This window comes from Aspergillus sclerotioniger (assembly GCF_003184525.1).
Source record: "Aspergillus sclerotioniger CBS 115572 chromosome Unknown BO94scaffold_14, whole genome shotgun sequence".
Classification (NCBI taxonomy): Eukaryota; Fungi; Ascomycota; class Eurotiomycetes; order Eurotiales; family Aspergillaceae; genus Aspergillus; species Aspergillus sclerotioniger.
Window position 1 is genome coordinate 341,898 of NW_020291004.1, and position 24,182 is coordinate 366,079.

Consider the following 24,182-nt stretch of genomic DNA (forward strand, 5'->3'; position numbering starts at 1 on the left):
GACCCCAATCCACCTCTACTCCATCGCGTATATCAATCTCCACCAAATCCCTCCCTCCCTCCATCCATCTCATCTAATCTCATCATTGCCCCCCCACACAACCACGAAAATGTCCTCAAACACCGAACCCAAACCACTACACTTCCACATCTTCGGCACAAAAATCCACACCTCCCTCTCCCCCACAATCCACACCGCCGCTTTCCACCACCACAACCTCCCGCACACCTACACCATAACCGAATGTCCCTCTTTATCCTCCGTGGCGCATATCATCACTTCCCCCTCGTTCGGGGGGGCTAGTGTGACCATGCCTCATAAACTCACTGCGTTTCAGTGGTGTACGGAGGTCAGTGAGGCTGCGGGGGTGGTGGGGGCTGTTAATACCCTTATTCTTTTGGTTTCTTCCGGGGAGGGGGCTAGGATTAGGATTAGGGGTGAGAATACGGATTGTATGGGATTATATTCCCTCATCAATGAGTACCAGGCCATATCTCAAGATGGAAATCAAGGGGAAGGAAAGAAAACAGGCCTCGTCATTGGTGCTGGCGGTGCAGCCCGCGCCGCCGTGTACGCCCTCATCCAGGCTGGGTTTTCCACGGTGGTTATTTGGAACCGCACCATTGAAAAAGCCGACAAAATTCTTAAAGACTTTTCCTGGTTAGTTGAAGGGAGAAGGGTGGAAATGAGAGCCATTACAACCGTCCAGGAACTCAGGGCTATGGGTGTGAATATGAATGTGGACGTGGTGATCGGGACGATTCCCGGCGATGTGAAGACAGAAGAAGACTTTGAGGGAGTATTCGGGGCGAGAAAAGGTCTGTGTGTGGAAATGGCGTATCGGCCTAAGGTGACGCCGTTGATGAAGGTCGCGGTGAGAAAGGGCTGGGTCGTGCAGGATGGGTTGGAGGTGTTGTTGAGGCAGGCGTTTGAGCAGTATCGGTTGTGGACGGGGAGGGAGGTGCCGGAGGGGGTGATGAGGGGGGCGATTGGGAGGAGGGTACAGGAAATGGAGATGAAGGAGAGGGCGAGGGTTTCAGGGTTTGAGGGTGGTTGGTGTTTGGTTGCGGTTGGGGTTGGGGTTAGGGTTGGGGTCGATGTTGGGTTGGGTTGGTGGGTGATAGGCTAAGCCTGTGAATTGAGATGGGTTTTTTGGTTATCTGTATTTTACCACATGTTGGAAGTTTCCAAGGGCGTTTCTCTTTCAATTTTCTTTAGTTGTCTCTTATTGCTTTCTTTTCTTCTATCTTCTCCGGGTTCTCCATCTACATTGATCTCCCCGTAAGCATCAACCCAAAACAGAGATAATTCCCAATAGGTAGTATCACCACGGAACCATTCTAGAATCAACAGGAATAATCCACGACATCTACCAAACAGGACATGGAAAGATGCCCCATCGCGATGTAGAATCGGATGATCTCTTCTTAATCGCGGTCCGCTCCTCCACATGTCGACGTCCCCTCACAGTATCAACCAAAGACTACAGACAACTGCCGATACTACCACGGAACCAATCCCAAATCAATAGGCAGTACCCACGGTATCTACCTAACAGTACACCTCATAGTGATATAGAATCAAATCCTCCCTTCTAATCCCGGTCCGACAGCTAGCATAAATACCCATGTGTTTACCTCCGTAGAGTCAGATATCCAAGCCAGTGAATCTCAAGTCAATCTCAAGTCAATCTCGCTGAAGATGGAACAAAATATATAAAGCCACGAGCCCACTCATTGGTGACCAGCATCACTGAGTATCAACACAATCTTGTCTTCCTCCACCCAGAGTCATAGACCACTCAACACGACTCGGCCGGTACATCCACCCTATTCATTCACTCATCTACAATGATACCGGCCTATACGACAGCTCAATCTCCTGACCCACGGAGATTCTCAACCCTCAACTACCCATGCTGATGCTAACATTGATGGGTTTTGTAACCATAGGCTTGGAGGACTAGAAGAGTCCTCGGCGCATGACTATGAAAGAAATCATTGATTGGAACGATCTTCACACTCCAGTTAGTGGGTCTGCATTTGGACCCAATCCAGTTCTGGTTCCGGCTCGGACTCTGAAGAGGAGTACGAGATGGAGAGCTATGAAGGAGAATGTTCTTTGGGGAACCCATGTGTGGGCCCTTACGAAGAAGACCATGTCAGGGTTCTATCTTATTGTTTTCTCAGGGTGACGCTGGTGGTTTAAGGAGTGATGTCTGTCAATGCATAAACCTAATATTTATTGCGCTTGGTTCTCCATCTACGACGAAGTGGTGCATCGGTCGTGCTGTGGCCAGTGCCAGAACTACAAGCCAGATGAATGACGAGCAGTCATCACGCCATCTGTCCATTAGAAGGCTGAAATGTCATTATTGGACTAGGGAAGGGAGAATCCACCTGGACGTGGAGCTGGGACTTGCAGTGAGAGAAGAATGCGACGCATCTACACAACATACAGCATATACACAGGGTGGAAGAGTTACTGTGTCTTGGGCGGGAGTCAAGCCTAAGAAGATTGTGCTCCGCTTTGGGCTGGGATATAGATGCAAGGTGTGTTACCAAGTGAGCCTGGGCAGAATGCCACGCTGAATTCAAGCCATGGTGTTGGTGAAGAAGGCACCATCGGAGAACGAAATGCGTGCTACTGTCTAGTAGCTACACGACTCCGACGAAGAAAGCGGACCAAATCATAGCGTCCTCGAGTAATTCGGGGATGGACTTAGTTCTTTATCACTACTTACGCAGCTCGCAGAAATGAGGATATACTTCACGGTGAATAATTCAGACAAGTGACAAACATTCTCCCCCGTGACCGTCTTACCCATCTGCACTGAGTTAGCTTTTATGAAATGCATCATCCACAGCTATGAAGCGAGCCCATTAATGAACAATCATATCTCAAACATGAGACAATATTCGAGCCCACCAGCGGATTAGACAAACTACCCAAGACAACAGAATGCAACAGATTTCCATGCTACAGTGAGCTCGACCTTACGGCTTTTACAATGCATCGTCTCGCCAGCTGCCAAGAAAAACCCTTCATGAATATCGTCAACCCAGGACAATATCCATTCTGCCTTCCCCGACAACGGAGAGAACAACAACTTCCCACACGGCGATAGGAATCTCCTCAGAGAGAGAACCCTAAATCTGGGTCCTCAACATGGAACAAATGTCTAGCCCAGAAGAAAGTCGATGAGATTCAAAGCAACGGATTCCCACGTAACGGGTTCCCACAACGGGCTGGACAGAATCATCTCCTTACTCTACACCACTGTATACGCTGGTGTACCTGTCTACCCCAGTTTACTTTACCTCCATCCCCGAGCGTTCCTTATAGAATACTAAGGCCCGCTCAAACCGAACTCTCTCTTTCAGCAGGACCAATAACGACGCCCTATCCACTACCTTAGAACATCGTGGTGAGGTAATGTGCCAACAGATAGCAAGCTCCATGGAAAGAATTCCCGGACGACGCCGAAAGCCACTGGGTCTATATTGGATCCGCAACCGGGCTCGTCCTCTGAACATAGGGCAAAGAGAGCGAAGAAAGTCTCAAGAACAGGCCTTCCAATTTTAAAAGGCATTCAGAGTGTGCTCCTAGCTGACCCATTGTCTAAATCTGCCAAGTTCGTGACCCTGTTCCGAATGGCCGGGCCCCGTGATGAGGGAGATGTCCGTGAATTCACTACCTGTTAACTGAGGCATCCACTGGGCAATTCCCTGAAGAAATTGATTACTACTGGATGTATATTGGATCGACAACAGGGGTCGATAGCACAGGGCTAAGAGAATGAAGAGAGTAGCACGAAAATAACCCTATTTTCCAAGTCTGACTGGAATTTGTTGCATCGTGTGCTCTTAGCTGACCTTCCATCCAGGGATGCTGACTATGCAACCCCATTATGAATGTCATGGGGGTCTGACAGCAGTGAGGTGATGTTGCTTTCATACATACATATTCATTTGTTATCTGAGGAATCCATTGAAGTCCCCGGATAACACTGACCACTACTGGATCTATGATGGATCAGCAACAAGGCTCATGCCCTGAACACTTGGCCAGAAGAACGAAGAAACTCACACGAAACCAAGTCTTCCAGATCTGAAAGGCACTCACTGCATCCTGTGCGCCCTTAGTTGACCCTCCATTTAGGTCTGCCAACAATGTAACCCTGTTACAAATGACCTGAACTCAGCGAGAAAAATTTTCTACTTCATCCACTTCACTTCCTGAGCTGACATGATGATGATGATGATTGTCTTATCCATTTCCCATTCGGGCCCCTTTCCGCGTCAGTCTGAACCCTCGTAGCGCTTTCTTCATAGATTAGTGTATTTTCCATAATAGTAGCCTTTAACACAGCTGACGCGTTTCTCGTTTCTCGCACTCGCATAGGACATTCCTACCACATATCCCCTCCCTCCCCCTTATATCCACCCCCTTTCCCTTAACAGACACATACAAGTCCCTTAATCCCTACCAAGATTCCTCCCCCTCCTCTCCCCCTTCCTTCTTTCACATAAATCCCACCCCCATCCCCACCCCCTACTCACCATCCCCAACCGCATCAACAACAGCATCAACCTCCACCTCAACCAACATCCCCTCATTCACAAACCCCCCTCGGACCACAATCATCGTCGCCGCAGCCCCAATGCCCCCACCCTTATCCTTCCCCAAAACATATTTAAACCCCTCCCCCACAGCCCCACAATCCTCATGTCTGCTTACGAACATCCTCACTCGGACGACGTTCTCCGCCCCTGTCCCTCCCAACGCAATCACGGCTTTTATGCATTCTGAGAGAGCGACGATGGTTTGTTGTTTTGCGTCGCCTGGGTAGAGGATTTGAGGGCATGCGGGGGGAGAGGTAGGGTCGATTGCGGTGGTTCCTGAGACGAAGATTTGTTGCCCGTGGCGGATGGCGCGGTGGTAGCCGATTAGGGTTTCGTAGGGGGAGGTGGTGCTGTAGGTTTGTTTTTGGGGCATGGTGTGGATGGTTGGTTGTGTGTGGGTTTGTGTGTGTGTGTGTGTGTGGATTGGAGAGGAGGTGGGTTGGGTTGAGCTGGTTTTGGTTAGAGGATGGGTGGGATGGATGGTGTTGGGGATGTCTATGTTTTATAGTAATCTGGGAGTGGTATGAGTCATTGATGCCAAGGGTAAAGGGTAGATGGATGTCTTGCATGGATGGAGTTGTGTATGACTCACCCGGTGTTTCGATGGACTGACTCCACTGTGGAGTATAGAACGTGCCATCGTTTGGGTTTATATCTATATACTCTGCTCTAGCCCTATCTATTTCTTGAAATACACCTCTTTTCTTTTACTTCCAATCCAACTTCACTCTTTTATAATCAAATGCTACACCAGGTTAAACTAAGCCTAGGGATAGGGCTTGCTTCCAAAAGATAAAATATATCTTTGTTTTGTCATTAAAAATGAACCTGCAGTCTCTAGCATAGGAGTAAAAGCATCTATGTCTTTTCTTAGGAAGGTAAAATCAAAGTTTGTTGGGGTGGGGAGCCTTTATCATATTCGTGCCGGGATGGGTGCTTGTGAATCATGCTAGAATCATATTAAGAATGAAAAATAGATATTATCGCTTAATCAATGCTACTAAGCCAATCTTACTAAAGAACAATCTCATCAGTATCAACTAAAGCCTTTCATATAGGAGATCAACTAGGCCAGATCTGAATTTACCAGTTATAGTTATCATACCCATCCACCATTAATCTTCCATCTTCTCATGATCTCCATCACCTGCATCCTTTACATAACCTCCTCTTCTCATCTTCTCACATTCCAATCAAGTAAGATTAATAGATTGCCCTGACAACCACAAACGAATCCACCACCCAACATGGCTGTGAGTAGCCAATCCCATCCTGACGAAGCAGAGGGGGTTGAGCATTCACCATAAGGAATTCCACAAAGCTGAAGAAGAAGAGAAACACTATCTCCACTAGAAGAATATATCCACAGCAGGACCCCGTCCATCCGCTATATCTTCCAGTTTCCAAGCCTGGTATCATCCTTTCCAGCTTGCTATCTTCCCATATCTTAGCAGCTCTCTCCTCTCAGTCTATCAGCAGACCGTCTCTCAACTCCTCTAGAGATCCCGAAGGATCATAGCCATCTGTTATACCCGTATCAGGAGCAGCCAGAGCCATATGTGACTCAGACCTCACAAAATCGACCAAGCTCTCTCATCTTGCCTTGAATACAGACCCCGATCAGAAATCTATTTCTGGTGATTGAGTTCGCTCCAAGCCAAGATAACTGGAGCGTCTGATGGAGATCAAAACCGCTGCATGGGATAGATAGCCAGATGCTAGTTGGACCGGCGACTCCGCATCCGCCTTCTGTGTAGGCTGAGTTACTACCTTTTGTCCATTTGAGGAAAGAACAGTAGACAGTATGTCGGTTCCAGCTAGTGACAGAGCGTCGCATACCCCCCAGTTACTGTTAGAGAGAGATAAGTTTTCCGGGTTTGTCCCACCGAGGTCCCCCCCATCCAAGTCCTGATCGTGAAGAGCTGTGTATACACACTAAAGGAATAACCAATCCGGAACAAGGGAGAGAAGTTATATCCAATCAAGGTGCGTCTCACTATATATAGGTGTATAGTATGAGTCGGTATTGTGAGCAATCTTCTGATATGATCTCAGCACAAGACAGGGAACGGTCCAGTTCTGGATGGCAGTCGTGACCAGGTGGATCTGGCGAGTCTGATAATGAAGGACGGTTACTGGCATGACTGGTACTTTTTCATCCTCCGGTTGACTAGTCGAGGTTTGTTGTGTATGATTGACTGGTGATGGTTTCCAGGCACTCATTGGCTGGGCTGACTTTGTATCATGCCACGTTCTCATCGGGTGGAATTGAATGTTTCCACCTGAGTACCCAAGGTGTTACTGCGAGTCAGTTAGTGTTTCGAGATTTTCGATCAGACGTTCATTTCTTTTTTTTTTCTTGGTGTTTGCAAGAACTATTGGAGAGTTTTGTGGCAACTGACTCTAATCAGATTCGATGGTTGCGGAGGACTGTGGCTGTATATGTGCCATGAAGGAATAACAAATCCGGAGAGAGGGATCTATAGTGTCACGACGGGCCATTATAGATATGTAGAGTAGGATTCCGTGGACTTGTCATCCTCCGGTGAACCTGTTAACTTGCTGTCGCTCGCAGGCTTGTGTGTCTGGCTGGTGCTGGTTTCCAATACAATTATCAAGGGGCTTCTCCACGTCTGATGTTCTCATCGGGTGGAACTGATAAACCACAACACCCAATCTGATCAGGCACTTGAATAGACTTCTCTTCTCTTCTTGAGTGCTTTCCAAGGTCGCTGGAGCGAGCGAATCCATTTCTCTCGCGATGAGTTTTCAACATAAATCAATCGACAATCTCGAGTAGAGACGAAGACGTTAGATTGGTGGGCAGATTGTGGAAAAACCCAATCAGTTAATCGGAAAGTAGTGACACCGCACCCATTTGACCACATAGAGGTCCCTCTATGTAAGTCACCGAATATGACGAATAACTGGGAATGAGCATATTCTCTTCTGAAGGTGTTATGCAAGTCCATTCACGAGAGTGGTATGTGGTGCGAGTGCTAGTCCAGAGAAAGCGCCTCGATAGCAGGTTATGAATTAGGTCTCATTGGGCTCATCTGCCGCTGCACATATCTTGAGCGACTGATATCAGTTAACACATATGGGTCAGTATAAACCGTTAAAAGTGTCCCAGTCAATGTATATCACCAGAAATTAGTGAATGGAGCTCTGTGCTTTGTATCATTTCAGTCCAACAAGCACTCATTGTGCTGGCGGTTTCACAGGATACTGTATCATGGATCTAGCAGGATGGTCATCAAGAGTAGTGACGCCATCACCTTCGATTCTGTGTCCTGTTGTGCTTACTGTTTAGGCTTGCGAATGTACATCAGGAAGTGATGATGTTGTCTGAGTTCATCAGGAGCCCAGGTTTGATCAGCCCAGGCTGGTATGCACACATCTTGTGAGTGGTTTTGAAGAACGGTGAGATAGCAGCTGTTTCTCTCGTGTCGTTTTGCGTTGTGGAGATCGGATCTCGGGTTGGGAAAGGAAAAGCATCTTTCTTTCAATCCTTTCTTTCAATTTAGTGTTTCGAATGAATACCACCGGAGAGCATTGCATGGAGTCCTTCAAAGGAGAATATTCCAGGTTTTGCTGGCCATCGGGGCCAACAACCACGCGATTCATGAGATGGATTCAAATCAGGGTAATAAGTTGTTCGTTCGGTGGATGTTCTCTAAGACTGTGTTTCAACATGTATCGCTAGAGGTCGTTGCGTGGATTTCATCGAACGACATGGATGGTTTCGTTGGTGTACAGTTTCTCCAACATTGTGTCCATCACGTATACCACTGGAGGAAACGCAGATCATCCCTTCGAATGAGTCAAACTCAGGGTGCTGACCGTCGGAGCCAATAACCACGCGTCAACTGAGATGAATGTACAGACTGGAGGCCAGCTGTTCATATCTTGTAGTGCTTCCCTGATAGGAGTTCGGCTTCACAGGAAGAAGCAAGTACTTGTCACATGTTCATATACCTCCGGGTAGTGTTGCGTGAGATATGAATGGTCAATCTCAGGCCGCCAGCCAGATTCGCAATATGATCATCGAAGAGGGCGACCCGCATTTGTTCCTCGTGATGAGCGCTATGATTGTGATTCACAGATCGTTAGACTGTTGCACCAGGTACGCTGTGTTAGAACTTTCTTTCCATGCTGCATTGGAAAGTTAAGAAGAACTAGTGTGGTATTAGATCTTGACTGTTCTCATGGACGATTTCAAGTTGCAGAGGACGATAGGAACAGATGTCGTTGATGCCCACTCGATAATCACAGGATCTATCGGCGGCCCCAAAGAAAGCCAACCACTGTCATCATAATGTCGTTTGCGATATGATGTGCGACGAGTCTGGATGTGCGTTTCGTGAAGAGATGGCTGATACCATAGCAAGTCGCTCTAGATCCCATCCTGCACGAAGAAGTCAAGTGTGACTTATATTCCCTCCTATTTACACTTCTGCATGGCTTGACTTAGATACCGTGCCCATAATCCAGCGGTCAGGGTGGAGAGCCGAAGTGGACATTATCTCGACCTGCAAAGTCCATGAAGCCCAATGAGTTGGGCAAGAGCAAGGATTAAGAAAGGCTGCGTTGGCCGTCGTAAGGTCAGAACTTCGAGTGTGACTTGCATTTCTTCCCAGTTGAACTGCGACGTTGCTTGGCTTGGACACCGACCCCATGATCCAACGGTCTGGGTTGAATGTTGAGCTGAGATTGCAGTTGTTTGCGGTATTGAACGAAGCCCGATGAGATATAAAGGCATCAAGAAACAGAGGTATGATCGTCAGCCGATTCGGCCGTTGTGAGGATAGATGATAGAGATAGGAATACCACTTGTATAACAGCCTCAGTTGATGAAGCCGACACTGTAGCTTCTCATGGTAAGAAGCTGCAAGTCACGGAGGACTTCGGAGGACCAGCGCTGCATCCTGGTACGGCCGAGTGTTCTATGGTTTCGATTAGGTTGCTGGCTTAGAGGAAATGGACCGAAAGGGACCCGTGAGAGGCAGGACTCCGATTCCAGTAGGTGTTGTTCTTGGTCATGAGCGAGGGGTAGCCATTAGGCTTTCTGTTGCAAGAATATATATAGAATGTATGTTTAGTGTATTACATCCTCGGCCCAGTCCTCAGTGGACTTGAGGCCTCCGTGGAGAATCCTGTTGATCCTGATCGTGATTCTGATTCTGGTTCTGAGTCTAATTCTGGACCAGGTACGGATTTTCAGGGGACTTTATACCTTTCTCACGGGTCGTCTGGCCTTGGTCCATAGGGAGAATTCCCTTCTATTGGGTCTAAGCCATTTCCGCTGGTCGGGAGTTAGCTATCAATTTCGCCTGATAATTCGGAAGATGGATTGCCAAGCGGAATTCTTCGGTTCGAATTGTTTGCATGTTACACTTGATGTATGTTGATAGGTGATTATTGTGGGTCTGTTCAGTATTATCCCGTCAGTAGTATGCCGATCTATGAGTAGGTTCCGGACTTATGAGATGGGGAGTCATCATTGTGCTGGAATTAGTGGAACTTGGAGATGGTGTGGGTGGCTTTATTGATACATTCCTGCTAGCGAGGACATCCTGTGTGACATTCAGTGACACATGGAGGGGATTGCCGGTAGATTCTGATGATGTATCCCATCTTTCAAAGGGAGATATCTACGGACAGAACAACTCATGAGGTGAGTAGTTAATTTGGCAAGCTGGTTCTCCTCGATGAGTAGGTTTAGGGAAGTATAGTGTAAAGTGAGCTTGTTGAGGATGATGATGATGATAATGATGATACCCAGATATCCCTTCCCGTGTATCAATATCAGTCATAGATGCTTCCAGGGTATGGGATCAATCGAGCACTACCTGATGATCTGGCGCAACGCCAGCTAAAGAACCTACATTACACCGACACCTACACCCCAGCATCATCATCCTCATCCTCATTATCACCATTGAGAAACCAAAAGCATCCATAACCAAATACCTTCATTCCATTCATCACATACATGACCTCACATAACATAACATCATACCCTCGCCCATCCTCTCATCCCAGATCTAATACCCCCAACCCAAAAACCGGTTTACAACAACCCAATAACAATATCACCATACAACTGCGCATCCAAATCCAACTTCACCTTGGCCTGCAAATTCAAATGAATGCGAATCTTCAAGCTCTCCTTCTCATCCTGGCCCTGCGTAGCACCCGGGAACTTCATGCCCGCGTTAGGGACGAGGCCACTGGCCAAACCGGCGTTGTCTTCGTCCGGACGGGCGGATCTGCGGTTGCCGGTGGGGCGGGAGTCGGTTCTTTGCGGTGGGGGAGAATTAGTTTTTGGTGGGGAGGAGGTTCGAGGGGGGGAGGGGGCGGGGGAGAGATGTTGGAGGAGGTGGTGGTGGTGGAGAGGGGGGTTTAGGGCTGGGTTGAGGTGATGTTAGGGATGGTGGTTTTGATTGGACTTAGTGGGGGAGTAAGGAAAGGGAGAAGGAGGAATGAGGGAGATGCATACCCGGAAGTCACTGGGTCGGCCATTGTGATGGTCTTGTTTTGGAATTCCTTTTCTTTATGAGAAGTAGAGGTGGTGGCAGTTCCTTCCAATGGGATGGAAGAGGCGAAAGCAGACGCAAGAGAGAAATGGGAGTAGAATGCTGAAGTGGAAGTGGAAGTGGATGAAGAAGAATCCGAACCGGACGAAGCAGACATCTTAAGCTGATTCTGAACCAGCTAAAGCTTCCAGCTTCTAGACTCCTGCAGCTAGTGCCACCAATCATCCAATCCACCGGAATATTTAATGCCGCAGATCTGGCCATCTGCACCTTCTCTTGCATTTTCTCCGCACCAGCCAGGTACACACGGCACGTACGGCACACACGGCAGCAAGATGGTTCTCGGAATTGTCATGATGGCCGCCATGCTTCCCACAATGGTTGGTCTCAATGAAGCCAGTCAACACACACGCGACCACGAGACAAACCGCCAGCAATCCTCCCGCAAACAGCGCTGTCATCTGGTGGCCAGCTGCTCCCTCACGCAAGGCACCACAGCCCAGCGGGAGCAGATCCAAAACGCAAAGGTGTATGTGGGTCAAGAAGGCCGGGTGCGTAGTCTCGATCCCTGTTTAGCGGCATGCCACCATGCTACCATCATACGATGGAGGCAGTAGCCAAAGCTAATTCTGACAGCTGTATCTCACGAAACACCCGACGGAAGACATGGCGCCCTTCAATGGGGGCTTTTTCACACACCCCGAGTTTCCGCCGGAGAATACGGCCGGGTTGGTGACCATCACGGGGGAGCAACCCCCCACGCTGCGATGGGTGTTTCTGGACGCGACGACGCATGAGCTACGCTGGGGAGGACGCGCTGAAAGTGAGGGACAGGTGGTGGGTCCGTTCGATTGGACCAAGGATGAGCAGCGAGTGACGCTGGAGGGGTGGGAGGGCTGGTTGGCAGTGCGGCTGCCGGACGAGAGGCAGGCCGAGGGAATCTGGCGGGTGTTTTTCGATCGGAACGACAATGGGGCGGATCTGCCGGTGGGGGCGCAGGGGCTGGAGATTGTTCTGAAGCGGGTGGCCGCGGAGAGTTGATTTTGGATCCATCTAGTCAGCTTATTCGAATGAAAGGAAATGAGATCATGACGAACGGTGGAGCAACTCCACGGCGGATCGGGACGCGCACGAACCAGAAGGCATCTCGGCTTCAGCTTGCAGATGCCCTCCCCGCCGCGGCTGACGGCGCCTATCAGCGTCGTTACAGAAGCGGAGCAGCTGAGCCGGACCTGATCCAGCTGAACCAAGATTTGGGTTGGAACTTGGAAGCCGGTTTGCATGTGGATTCCTGTAGCTGTCTGGTTTGAATGTACTCCGTACCTGGGTGCTATTGACGTTGCGGGAGCTCAAATTAGGGCATTAAGGTCTCGTATCCCTCTCAGAGCTCTCCGACTCCCTCCGTAGCGCAATCTTAGACTGTCGATCATCCCCCTGATCCCTGTCGAGTGGAGCTCGATCTCGATCATATCCCAATCGGACAAGTGCTCGTTTCAGTCTCGGCCAGGCCACATTCTGTGCGGCAGAATACCACCCCAAATCCATCCGGCTCACGAGTTCGAATGGATGCTCCCCCGGATGCTCCGAGGGGTCTGTAGATTCATGTCCGCCTCCATGTCCACCCGCATGTTCTCTTCCATCTCGTCCGCTTCGTCCTCGTCCCCCCAGAACTCCTTCAGATCCCCCACCCGCCACGCCGTCGCCCATCCTGTCTCACGCTCAATCCGATTCAGCGTCTCAATAATGGCGGCATGTTCTGAATGATGAGACATCACCTTCCCAGCCAGCCATAACGGCTGCAACGCATTGGTCCAACACCCACTATTCCATTAACCCTGCTGACAAACCAAGAGGGGAAGGGGTCTCACTGGTGTGTGTTGGACGCGGAAATAGCGCATATCTGCCTTGCATGCCATAAGACCGATTTCTAAGATTAACCTGTCAGTCTCATCCCGCGCAGCGTCAAGGTACCCACCGGCCGGCGCTGCAACGAAACCGTCTTCGGCTTCCGTTGCAGCAGAAGCAGCGCGCACGCATGATACAGCTGATTGCCTGAAACTGCCGTCGGCGTCAGCATCCAATAACTAGGCAAGACCATATGCAGGACACACTAGCTGCTCCATTCCCATACAGAACCGTCGGGAACGGCCGCTCGCTGCCGCCCCCCGTCGCCGACACACTAAAGATAGGCTTCATCTGACTCGGCCGGTTCTCGTACCACTGCTCCACATTGTCGAACAGCCGCTGCCACCGCTGGATGGTCGAGTTCCCATCCCCTGGGCTAGACAGGTAATGGCATGACACGCAGGATGCAGGGATCTGGCTCCCGAAGAGCACCCCTAGTGTCTGGGCACAGAGAAACACCGTGTAGTTGGCATACGTATCGAAGGTGTACACATTCGAGGCCAGGAACAACTGCGACGCTTCGGTGGGGCTCATGTCGCGGGGGATCCAGTGGTGGATCGGAATAATGGTCTCCTCTTCGGAGATGAGGCCACCGCAGACATCTATGACATGCATTAGTTGGTTCCAGAAAAGCGGGGTGACCAACCCATTCGTGCAAAGCACCAAAACAGTGCTTGCTCTTCCTTTCCGGAGAAGCCGTTGATTTCCGCTGCCTGGATTAGATAGGCGCAGCCATCGAGGTGACGGCGCCATTCTTTGGGGTTGCCTACATTTGGTCAGAGGTGAGGGGAAGTGGGTGGGGTACGCACAGCTGAGCATTTCAAGGACACATAAAATCACGCATGACGCGATAACCGGCGTGGTCTTGCTCTCCAGCTCGGGCAGCAGCAGATGGATGGCCTCCTGGTACAACGAGAGACTCTCCGACTGCGACTTGGCGTTTTGCTGCCGTTCCATCTGCCGCGCCGACAGGGCCAGAATCGAGTAGCGCAGGTGAGGGGCCGACTTGGCCATCTGAGGGAAGGTGGAAGCGAAGTGTCGGTGGTTGTCGAACATGTCGAGCTGCATGATTAGTGTTGTTCACCACATTGGGTAGCTACATACCCATGAGCAGATTTCATTGAGATAGTTCTGCCACAGTATATTTTCGCGCTCCGGTGACAGTTCAAACTCTCTTGTTCTTGACTGGACTCGTCTGTCTAGCGGAACGTGCGAGTCCTCCGGCACTATGCCATCGCATCCGACTGATGCTGGGGTGCTCCCCCGGCTAGGAATCTCCGTACGGGCAGTCCACAGCTGTCGGTTACGCAGAGCAGTATGAAGAGCTTCGTAGGCCGAGCCAGGTACAAACACATCATTGGTTAGATCCGCCGGATCCGAGAAGACGCTATGGTCGAACAGCGGCGAGGTCACAGACTGGTAAGCCTCGGGTCCGGAAAAGTGCACCGGGTTTCCGGCGAGGTTGCGCAGAGCTGTGAGCTCATCGCCAATAAACTCTGGACTGGAGTGAATGTAAGGCTGTGGGGCGTCATCAAAAATATGTGCATTGTCAGTATGAGACTGCTGAAGGTCGACTCCCGCAGGATGGAAGCCCTCGGGGGAAAGAGGCGAGAGACCATTAGCACAAGGACTGAACGCTGCCTGGGGAGTTGTCTCCGATACATTCTCTGTATTCGACGGTACCTGAACTTCCTGCTCATGTCTGGAAGACAGCGGTGCTCCTTCATCTACCAGCTCAGCCTCTCTCCGTACCCTCCTCGACGACTGAGAAGGAACAACATTCAAAATCTATCCCATCAGCTACTCCTCACAACCCATAGAACAATCAACAACCTTAAATTTACTTCGTTTCCGCGTCCGAACATCCGTCTGGTTCATCGAGGGATGGCCCGGTTCCAGAACCGTGATGTTGGCCTCACGGAACGAGCCAACCATGCGCCACTGGCACTTATCCCCGCGCCGTTTGCAGCCCGTGCAAGTGGGCTTGACCTCGTCGCCTGTGGAGTTAACGACTGTGGGTGTTATCTCCGCGGGGCTGGCTCACATTTCCGACGGCGCCGGCTACAATTGACGCAGCCGGTGCGGGTCCGTTTCCGTGGGGGATGGCGGGGAGTGTCCATAGTAAATTGCATGTCGCTGTACTCGAAGGACTGAGATGTCTCTGTCATGATTAGACCGGGCTGATGTTGATGTTGATGTGATGAGGCGGGGAAAGTGAAGAGGGTCAAAGCAGAGGGGAAAAAGTTGGGGAGAAAGGTTGCCCGATCGGGGAAAGATAAGCGCCGGGGAGGATGTGGGGAAGTCGGGGTTTCCCCAGATATTTCATTCAAGGATTCTGTCTACGTGACTTGACTATTCATTCAACATGCTCCACAACCCGCTTCATATTCTCGTCCACCCGCTCGCTGGCATCCCCGGCAACTCCCATCGATGCGTGCCAGTGCAGCTGCACCTTGTCTCCAGTAAATAGTCGATCCACTTGTTCCAGGGTGAGGTTACGTGTCTCTGGGTAGAACAGGTAGATCAGTGGCAGGAAGCAGAAATTAAACACTATCATTGTCAGATCATACGCTTCAATAAAATCCGAAGGAGGGGAGGTTACCGGCGAAATAGATATATGTGCGATAGCCGATGTTGCTGATGCTGACCGGGGTGATTTCCACCACCAGGAAGGTAAAAATCCCTGCTATCGTTAGACAACTTCCCCAGATGGATTTGCTTAACATACAGTTGGTAGCAGTGGCAAGCGCCGCAGCCTGAGTTCGGATAGACAGCGGAGCATATTCGGCGGGCACTGTCGTCATTAGCACTAGCATTCTCAAGGATAGGGCAACCTACGCAACCACGGAATGGCCAGCAGTCCCACGGCAAAGAAGAAGTTGAACAGAAACAACATGATAGTTGCAACTATACCAGCCGCATGACCGCCATCATAGACCGTGCCAGCCAACACTGCCATGCAGACGCATTGTCCGGCTGCCGCGAACAGCATCAACTTCCGGCGACCCAATCTGATCCATTAGTCCTATACTTCCACGGTGTTGACTAACTTACCGATCAATAGCCCAAATAGGAATGAACGTCGACACAAAATACGCCACCCCGTTGAAACCGGCCATCAACAACGCCAAGTTGTGGCTCATGCCAACCGAACTCTCGAAAATAACCGTGTTGTACTGCTCATGTCAGAACATGAATCCATGAGGTCGGGCAACGTACGTATGTGATGAGGTTGACACCTGACAGTTGCTGCATCATCTGTCCGCCCATTCCCAACAGTGTCCGGTAGAAAAACTTCTGGTTTCCGTTCGTAAACACCAGTCGGAACAACCCTTCCTGCGTTGCTTGCTGCTCCTCGGCGATAGCACGAGTAATTTCCATCACATCAGCGTCCACTGTGGCATCGTCCTCCGAGATCATTCGAGCGTTGGGCTGGACAGCCCAGATGACGTGACGGGCTTCGTCGTGTCGGCCATGCGCAATGAGCTGGGATATCAGCATATCATCTCAATACACAGCAGGGATATTTACCCAGCGATGAGACTCAGGAAGCACAAGAATTCCTATCAGAGTGATGATGGCAAAGAGGATCTGCAGAGCAATGGGGAAGCGAAACTGCGCATCGTTCGTCACATAGCTCATGCCGTAATCTAAACCATTAGCCAAGTCCATGGAGGATTGATGCCGTACTCACCAACCCAGTATGCAAGCATCACACCGAAAATATTGATACATAGCTCGATGGCAAGCTACGTTGGTTAGCACCGTGCATATTCAGAGTTGAACAACTCACTCCTTTTCCACGACTAGCTGCCTTGCTCAGTTCCGAATGCCAGACAGCTACCACCGTCAGCCTAGCCCTCTATTTTCAAGGAGCAACGTACGGATAGTACTCGTGTTGAGTCCATTCCCAATACCCGCCACAATTCGACCCACGATCAAATGCGGAATGGTGTACGCACTGCACTGCAACGCAGCCCCAATGGCAAGAACAATACAGCCAGCTATAATGCACATTCGACGACCGATCCGTTCACCAACCAACAGCGCAATGATAGCCCCGACAAAGCAACCGATCTCATAGATGGCAGTACTATACTGTCAGCTAGGCACAACCCACATCATATCTCAGACTTACACCGTGCCCTACAACGATGAACTGCCATGACCGGTCGAGGTAGTGTCAATCTCCGGAAATGTTCGAGTAAAGACCGTGCCGGTCAACAGACCGGACATGACACCCTGGTCATAACCAAACCTGAAGGGTCAATACTGGTCGCCTGGCCTGTAGCAAGACACTCACAGCAGAAACCCACTTCCTGCAGTGGTAGTAATAGCCCACGCCAGGGGCTTTCCAACGAAGATAGTCATGCTTCAGGCTCTGTCAACAGATACAGAGGCATGCAATTAGGGCTCGCACCATTCAGGGGCTCCATCGACTTTTATAAGGCTGGTAATCGCCGATGGACGGCCCGACGTCATTCTTGGGGTTTGCGGGGGTTGAAGGGAAAAGTCGGGGTTGGCGTAGAGAACCACGCGTGTCCGGGAAGCCCAATCTTTTTAGAGTTCTGTCGTTTCGTTCCATCCATAAGGCCCTAGGCCGTCCCCCAGGACATCCGTCATTATATCCACCTTATCCCCAATCATAATTCCAACCCCATCAAGTCATACCCTCCAGCCCGTATGAAGCAGAGCAGTATCCCTCATCGCAGACCTCTACAAGCGAGTAGGCACCCTCCAAGCCGGGTCTCTCCGCGCTAAACGAGAACCAGTGGGGACCGGGATAGGGCATCGTACGTTGGCCTCAACAATTACCCGATCGGGTAATGTTACGCGCCTCTGCCAGGCCCACATGGCCTTGACCCCGGCAACCCGCCAGCGCCACGGTTTCAGAGCCGACCATCGGGATTCCCGCCTGGGAAGTGTTAAGCCTTCTTGATGATGGCCACTCATGCGCTCCCTGCTGCTGCATTTTATCCAGTCTAGAAACATGTCACTACTCGGATGGAGTCTGCATAGCATGTCGGATCGAATCTTCCTAGTTGGGTTGTCGTTAAGCGCTTCCTTGAGCTGTCCGTCTCTTATATGAACCGTCCACGGGGCCTCCTTGTCAACGATATTCCTCAAATCCTTCAATCGCTTAATCTACGTTCAATCACCATGGCCCCCTCTGTAGCTGTCGATAACACCACCCCCGAGGTCGCCCTCGACAACACCACTCCGGCCGTCCAAGAATCAACTCAGCCCGCGCTGGTCGGCCGCACAAATGACCTCTTCTCCCTGGGTAACCGCACAGTCGTGATCACGGGTGGTGGTCGCGGTCTCGGGATCGTCCTTGCCGGCGCTGTCATCGAAGCCGGAGGTGATGTCGTCTGTCTGGACCTTCTTCCCAGCCCCAGCGCCGATGAATGGGCATCAGTACAGAAAGTGGCCACAGCCCGCGGTTTGCATGCAGCATACATCCAATGCGACATCACGGATGAGCCATCGACACAGAAAATTCTTGAACAAGTGGCCGCTGAGGCGCGGAGTCGAGGTATGCCGCTGCGCGGAGCTGTGACCTGTGCTGGTATCCAGCAGATGGTGCCTGCTTTGGAATACCCGATTGATATGTGGAAGAAGATGTTGGATGTGAAGTGAGTCGTTATGGGTTCCCCGGAGAGATTGAAAACTGACGATGCAGTGTGATCGGTACTTTTATTCCTGCGAAGCACTGCGCCCGCATCTTCAAGGAGCAGAACACCCCGGGTAGTATTGTGATGATTGCTTCTATGTCGGGCCAGATCGCCAACCGGGTATGTCCTCGTCTCTCCGACGTGATTGTATACTAACGCGGATGGATAGGGATTAACCTGCACCGCATACAACTCCTCCAAAGCTGCCGTGCATCAGATGTGTCGATCCGTTGCCCAGGAATGGGGTCAATATAATATTCGTGTGAATACACTGTCCGCCGGCGTAAGTATCCCTCTTTGTTGACGCATTGGATGCCTTCTAACATGGACAGTACATCCGCACCGCCATGACCGATGCGCTGCTTCAGGAGAAGCCCGAGGTCGAGGAGACCTGGATGCGTGGTGCGTTGCTAGGCCGTCTTGGTGTTCCGGAAGATTTCAAGGCGCCAACGGTGTACATGCTTGCTGATGGAAGCGGTTTCATGACGGGCACGGATCTGAGGGTGGATGGTGGACATTGTGCTTCTGCTTGAATGACAATGACTTATGACTGGGGCTTTGTGAGATGGTTGGCGTTGGGATAGATACGGAATCCAATTTATGAATTGCTTACTGCTGAGACTGTAGATAGCTCTCATGGCGGGTAATATGGGGAAGATATCCCCGCATCAAATTTCAGTGCACTACCACCTCAAAAAGTGTGAATGGAACTTGAGTAGATTCGGCGGCGATAAGCATGGAGCTAATTAGCTATCAAAAGCCGTCCGGACTGGCGCTTTGACGCCTATCCCTGTCAGTCTGGCCATCTTACCCCGCTTTCGCCTGTTGCCTACCATTTATGGCATGTCCGCATTCTGCTGCTTATAGCAATCTTCTTCGAAGGGTATGCGACTCTGCATCCACCATCACCTCATTGTCCCGTAGTGACACGCAAGAGAATTCAAAGTATGTATGTGAACCTTCAACCGGAGCGCACTCTAGATGAATAACCACTTCAAGTCTCCAGTATGTGCGAGATCCTTGTGTCCAGAAAGCACTACCGTGGCTGTCCGTCATTATGCGACACGACGTCGAGAACCCTGAATAGATGTGTCACAGCAAGGAACAATGGTGTGGAATGTTCCAACCCTAGGGAGAAACCACTTGGTCAATCAACGCATCCTGACCAATGTCCAAACCATCGAGACGAGGGATACAGTCGGCGTTGACTGTACAAGAAATGATTTCCCCGATGGCAGACTGCACACGCGCCGCTGAATCAACTTGAGAGAGCCAGCATTGTTCGATGATGTTCCCGCACACGATATCTGAAATATCAGGGAATGATTTCTGCTTATAAAGCTTTTCCACCTCGTCACTAGGAAGCTCCTCGTAGGGACTGATACCTTGGAAGATCTCGTAAAGGGTCGAGCCTAGTGCAAATAGATCAGTAGCCACGGTTGGTTGATCTTTCCAGTGCCGTGGAAGGAAAAATCTGGTGCCCTCGCCAGAGGCCGGTTTCGACCCGTCTAGCGAGGAGCCAGAGAAGTCGATAATTTTGATGTTGAGGGTCGCATCCAACAGAAGGTTGCGCGGCTTTATGTCGCAATGAATGACCCCATTTCTATGTAAGAGATCAACAGCCTCCGCTACTTGGTATGCCCACTTCAATTTGAGACTCGTCGATATTGAATCATGGGCCTGGAGATAAGTCTTTAGATCCCCATTTACCATATATTCCAGAACGAGACCGTCCCTAGAATGACCCAGTAGTCGTACAAGCCTCCCATGTGGTCCAATGCGACGGTAGATGCTGGCTTCTTTGGCAATATCGAGGATGTGGGCCTCAACATCAGCATCTGGGAATGGTGACTTGAGCGCAGTTCCATCATCAAGGAGTTCCACAATCCCCGTTATTCCTCCCGAGATAAATTGGCCTTGCGCGTCCCTGGTAATGGATTCGACCTTGTCGCATTCGATCTCATCCGAATGTCCCTCACTTGAAGTTGGCTGAATATGTCCCTATTGCCCAATGGTCAGACAAGATGTTGGCAAATGGTGTGAGGTAATATACCGAGACGTCTTCAGCTGCTGGCCGGTTGGTTAGGCGTGGCAATAAGGGTAGAAAAGACCAGATCCAGTTCTTAAAAGTCACGCATAGCGTCAGAAGTCGCCGCAGTGGTCCAAACCAAGGCCCAAATGCCATCCGGGGCACGACGATTGCCAATAGTGGAGCATGTGGGTGGCTAAGACCACAACCCAAGGCCAGGTCCCCGAGGCACGAAACCCATTCCGGTCACGTGTGTCCTGGTCCGTGCATCATTACTCGCACTGCTTATCTGATCATTCATAAGTGCTAGCATAAAGTCGGCTACTTCCGTTCATTCAAGGCGATGGCTGAGAGGCATGGAATGTGTTCACAACACTCACCTGAACTGGACGCGTGGGTAGATAAAACTAAACTGATTGATTGCCTCCACCAGCCCGATCAATCTGTTAATCCAACAGATATCACTTTGTGAGCATGGCATTGGAAAGGTAGTCTTCTCACAATGTCTATCACAATATCTGATTCATGTAGACGCTACAGTCTAACCCGGTAGAACCAAGGATGCATGCGGGGTGTACCTGACACATCCTCCCGATTGATGGATTGAGCCATTACTGATCAGGCTTGTTGCGTCTATTATCTTCACCAACATCCTCTCCTCCGCTCCGCATCTGAATTGCCAAGGTTCCACGCCACATCAACCTAAACCAGTGCGACCATAGGTGCCACCTCTTTTGTATCTTCTGCAAAGTCAAGTCGTTGGCGGAATGCAGAATGTCACTGGGTTGGAGTCAGGCATTGGGACTGGGTCTTTCGTGGCCAAGCCAGGGAGGACAGGGATCAAGGGATGAAGGCAGGCATCCCATACACTCCACAAAAGGTCCAATTCGATACACGATAATTCCCGGACCCAATCCTGTCTAGTGAGCCTTTCCAGGTGTGGATCTCTACTATTCATTCCATGTCTTGTTGAAAAATGGACGTATCCGGGGCGACAGGGGTTCCGGATTTGTCTGGATGGAAAGGGGTTCAAACTTCGAGATGGTGTGCACATCGGCATAGATGACCTTTGAGAAAGAGGGGCTCGCCTGGGGTCAATCTTCTCGAGCCGCTTTTCACTGTAGCCTAACACCTATGGAGTAGGTACTAGGTAGATATTGAAATAGGCTGGGTTTAGTCTATTAATCAAAGCGGCGGCTAAGTTGTGGGGAGCCCACTTATAAGGTACTATACTACTAGTATGAGAGCTCCCTAAAGCTAGTTGCTACTAGATAGACTCGTTTCAGAATAGATAATCTCTCATAGTGGAGATCAACTGATAGCTGTGTAGGATCAAGTCCCAAAATCATTTCATATCCACTCCCCTAGGCCACCACACGAAGGGCACTTGAATGGTGTGGGAGGACAATAATCTGAAACAATGCCAATGTTCGCTGCTACGGATTTGTTTGTGACCTTATAGTAGACAATAATTGTTGACCCTTCCGGTGGTTGTGGTTCTGTTTGCAGTGAATGGCTACTAAAAATATATATCTTGCTGGCTTGGCCGACAATTACATATGGCGCTTTCACCCACTTCAACACCAGCCAAGCGTCAAGGTCGTACGCGACCGGTCCTAAGTCTAGGCGTCAGGGGAATATATAACCGCTCAATCAACTACACGCTTCAACTACCGTATGCTACACAGTGGTCATCGGGTGCGAGCGTAGCTCCAGGCCGACGAGGGCATCAGTTGACCTGCATCCATCTGCAGCCACGTTCCAGGCCCTGAAGAATCCCTCGATTGCCCCAGCAATCCAGCCAGCCTGCACTGGTTGGTCTACCATCATACCTCGCGATTGTTCCATGATAACGACTGAAGGCCCTCATTACGCAAAATGTCATGTTGATAAGGATCTGGCAGATTTCTGATCCCAACATCGAGCGGAGTCGTCCGTACATAGGTGAGACACCCCCCCTGATTGTGTGCCATGTCCGATCCCAAGGAAGCCACCATCGGCCAACCCCTTCCAACATCCAGGTGATGACCCAAGGGCGCGACCTCAAGAGTCCCCCCCCAACGATCGTCACCTCCATCGCCACCCCTCTATTCCTAAACCTCACCTCACCTATGTTGCCAGAACCTGATTTCCTTCTGTTGACTGATATCCTTCCGTGGATTTAGCATCACTGCGCTAGACATACATTCCTACCGCTGCATTCTACCTACTTAGTTACGGAAATATGACGAGTCCACCCAGCCAGGAGACAGATCACCCGTTGATACTGAAAGAGAAACGCTCTGCCTCCGGTCCAAACTTGCCCACGGTCCCCGAAGCCGCGTCCATTGCATCGTCACCAGACCTACAACAGAGCGAGTTTAACCCGTCGGCTGGGGCCAAGCCGTCCTCACCCTTTTATCGCCATGCCACCCCATCGCTGGCCATTGACCGATTGAAGAAGGCCGCTCAAGCAACCACCCGATACAGCCCTATTGACCCCGAAAACCCACCGACGCTCAACCGACAGCCAGGGGGATCAGGGCATCGGGAGTCGAAGCTCTGGGTTCAGGAGAAGCGGAGCTGCGGGTGGATGACGCGGCTGAGCAGAAAGCAACGCATGGTGGTCAAAGCGAGCATCGCCATTCTAACGGTCGGCACAATGGTGGCTATTGCGCTGGGGATCACGGCCGCGGTGGGAGGAGCTGTGTGGAGATCTGATACTCAACAGGTGGTGATAGGGGGTTAGAAGAGTGGATTGGGTTAGCTTCGCAGGCAGGCGACATGTTGATGCTGCCTGGATGGCGGTGATTTGGACCAAAGGCCACAGGAGGTTGTGGGCTTTGAGAATTGGAGGACTTGCCCAAGGGGCTGGGTTTCTGTGTAAATGTGATCATGATGGCAGAGTAGAACTGTACATAAATTGCCATGGTTCACTTCATCCTTCTGACCTGGAAGCCTGCAGCCTAAGAGCCTAGGAGCCTAGGAGCCGTGGTGCCTGACGGACCCGCCCGATAGCCTGGAGGCCTGGGTGCCTGGCGCCGTCAAGCGAGATCCGGAGGCGCCTCACGTGACGCACAACGGCTATAAAAGGAGCGCGACCGCGGCGATCTTTCCTCCTCTTTTTTTTTTCTTTCTCATACATCGAAAAGCTTTAACAGAGCCTGCCACGACCGTCGTCCAGCCTTTTCTACGGCGATGTGTTGCCTTCGGTCTACGGACTGATCGGCTCTGGAGAGTAATGCTGCAATTTTCCTTGATAGGAAGTTTGTCTCTCGTTGGGTCCTCTTCAGTGAGGGCGATGAGGGGTGAATGTCGATGACGGGATACATCTCTTTTATCATACCATAATGAATTTAAATCGCTTGAGAGTTTTTATATATCGGATGCCGCATGCCGGTTTAATACCTTCTTGTAGATGTCTGTCATG

General features: G+C 50.6%; 8 protein-coding genes across 8 annotated transcripts; 4 read left to right on the forward strand and 4 right to left on the reverse strand.

Annotated features, from left to right (window-relative positions):
• Positions 1–109: 109 nt before the first annotated feature.
• Positions 110–2,654, forward strand: BO94DRAFT_556640 (shikimate dehydrogenase family protein; the record flags this gene model as incomplete). The annotated part of the gene is made up of 2 exons (XM_025613876.1): positions 110–1,000; positions 2,619–2,654. The coding sequence occupies 2 exons, from the start codon at positions 110–112 to the stop codon at positions 2,652–2,654; spliced, it is 927 nt and encodes a 308-aa protein (XP_025467344.1).
• A 1,900-nt stretch (positions 2,655–4,554) lies between these two features.
• BO94DRAFT_575242 (YjgH family protein) lies at positions 4,555–5,084 on the reverse strand (the record flags this gene model as incomplete). Its single annotated transcript, XM_025615068.1, has 1 exon — positions 4,555–5,084. The coding sequence occupies exon 1, from the start codon at positions 4,996–4,998 to the stop codon at positions 4,555–4,557; it is 444 nt and encodes a 147-aa protein (XP_025467345.1). The 5' UTR covers positions 4,999–5,084.
• A 5,614-nt stretch (positions 5,085–10,698) lies between these two features.
• BO94DRAFT_585704 (uncharacterized protein) lies at positions 10,699–11,150 on the reverse strand (the record flags this gene model as incomplete). Its single annotated transcript, XM_025615710.1, has 2 exons — positions 10,699–10,927; positions 11,128–11,150. 2 exons carry the CDS (start codon positions 11,148–11,150, stop codon positions 10,699–10,701), a joined length of 252 nt encoding a protein of 83 aa, XP_025467346.1.
• Positions 11,151–11,499: 349 nt separating this feature from the next.
• On the forward strand, positions 11,500–12,255 carry BO94DRAFT_566012 (uncharacterized protein; the record flags this gene model as incomplete). Its single annotated transcript, XM_025614534.1, has 2 exons — positions 11,500–11,715; positions 11,801–12,255. 2 exons carry the CDS (start codon positions 11,500–11,502, stop codon positions 12,203–12,205), a joined length of 621 nt encoding a protein of 206 aa, XP_025467347.1. The 3' UTR covers positions 12,206–12,255.
• A 459-nt stretch (positions 12,256–12,714) lies between these two features.
• Positions 12,715–17,440, reverse strand: BO94DRAFT_556642 (MFS transporter/fungal specific transcription factor domain-containing protein; the record flags this gene model as incomplete). The annotated part of the gene is made up of 20 exons (XM_025613877.1): positions 12,715–12,960; positions 13,033–13,091; positions 13,140–13,222; positions 13,276–13,343; positions 13,394–13,671; positions 13,716–13,835; positions 13,879–14,131; positions 14,174–14,857; positions 14,900–15,066; positions 15,672–15,752; positions 15,798–15,863; positions 15,908–16,080; positions 16,124–16,245; positions 16,289–16,555; positions 16,601–16,719; positions 16,764–16,818; positions 16,863–16,909; positions 16,954–17,162; positions 17,220–17,327; positions 17,373–17,440. The coding sequence occupies 20 exons, from the start codon at positions 17,438–17,440 to the stop codon at positions 12,715–12,717; spliced, it is 3,273 nt and encodes a 1,090-aa protein (XP_025467348.1).
• Positions 17,441–18,229: 789 nt separating this feature from the next.
• On the forward strand, positions 18,230–19,277 carry BO94DRAFT_465990 (oxidoreductase, short chain dehydrogenase/reductase family; the record flags this gene model as incomplete). Its single annotated transcript, XM_025608143.1, has 4 exons — positions 18,230–18,705; positions 18,753–18,864; positions 18,914–19,027; positions 19,077–19,277. The coding sequence occupies 4 exons, from the start codon at positions 18,230–18,232 to the stop codon at positions 19,275–19,277; spliced, it is 903 nt and encodes a 300-aa protein (XP_025467349.1).
• A 143-nt stretch (positions 19,278–19,420) lies between these two features.
• BO94DRAFT_575246 (kinase domain-containing protein) lies at positions 19,421–20,963 on the reverse strand. The gene is made up of 2 exons (XM_025615069.1): positions 20,798–20,963; positions 19,421–20,745 (listed from the first exon to the last, which is right to left on the reverse strand). Exons 1-2 carry the CDS (start codon positions 20,927–20,929, stop codon positions 19,873–19,875), a joined length of 1,005 nt encoding a protein of 334 aa, XP_025467350.1. The 5' UTR covers positions 20,930–20,963; the 3' UTR covers positions 19,421–19,872.
• Positions 20,964–22,551: 1,588 nt separating this feature from the next.
• Positions 22,552–23,592, forward strand: BO94DRAFT_535241 (uncharacterized protein). Its single transcript, XM_025611735.1, has 2 exons — positions 22,552–22,717; positions 22,939–23,592. Exon 2 carries the CDS (start codon positions 22,998–23,000, stop codon positions 23,499–23,501), a length of 504 nt encoding a protein of 167 aa, XP_025467351.1. The 5' UTR covers positions 22,552–22,717; positions 22,939–22,997; the 3' UTR covers positions 23,502–23,592.
• The last annotated feature ends 590 nt before the right edge of the window (positions 23,593–24,182 follow it).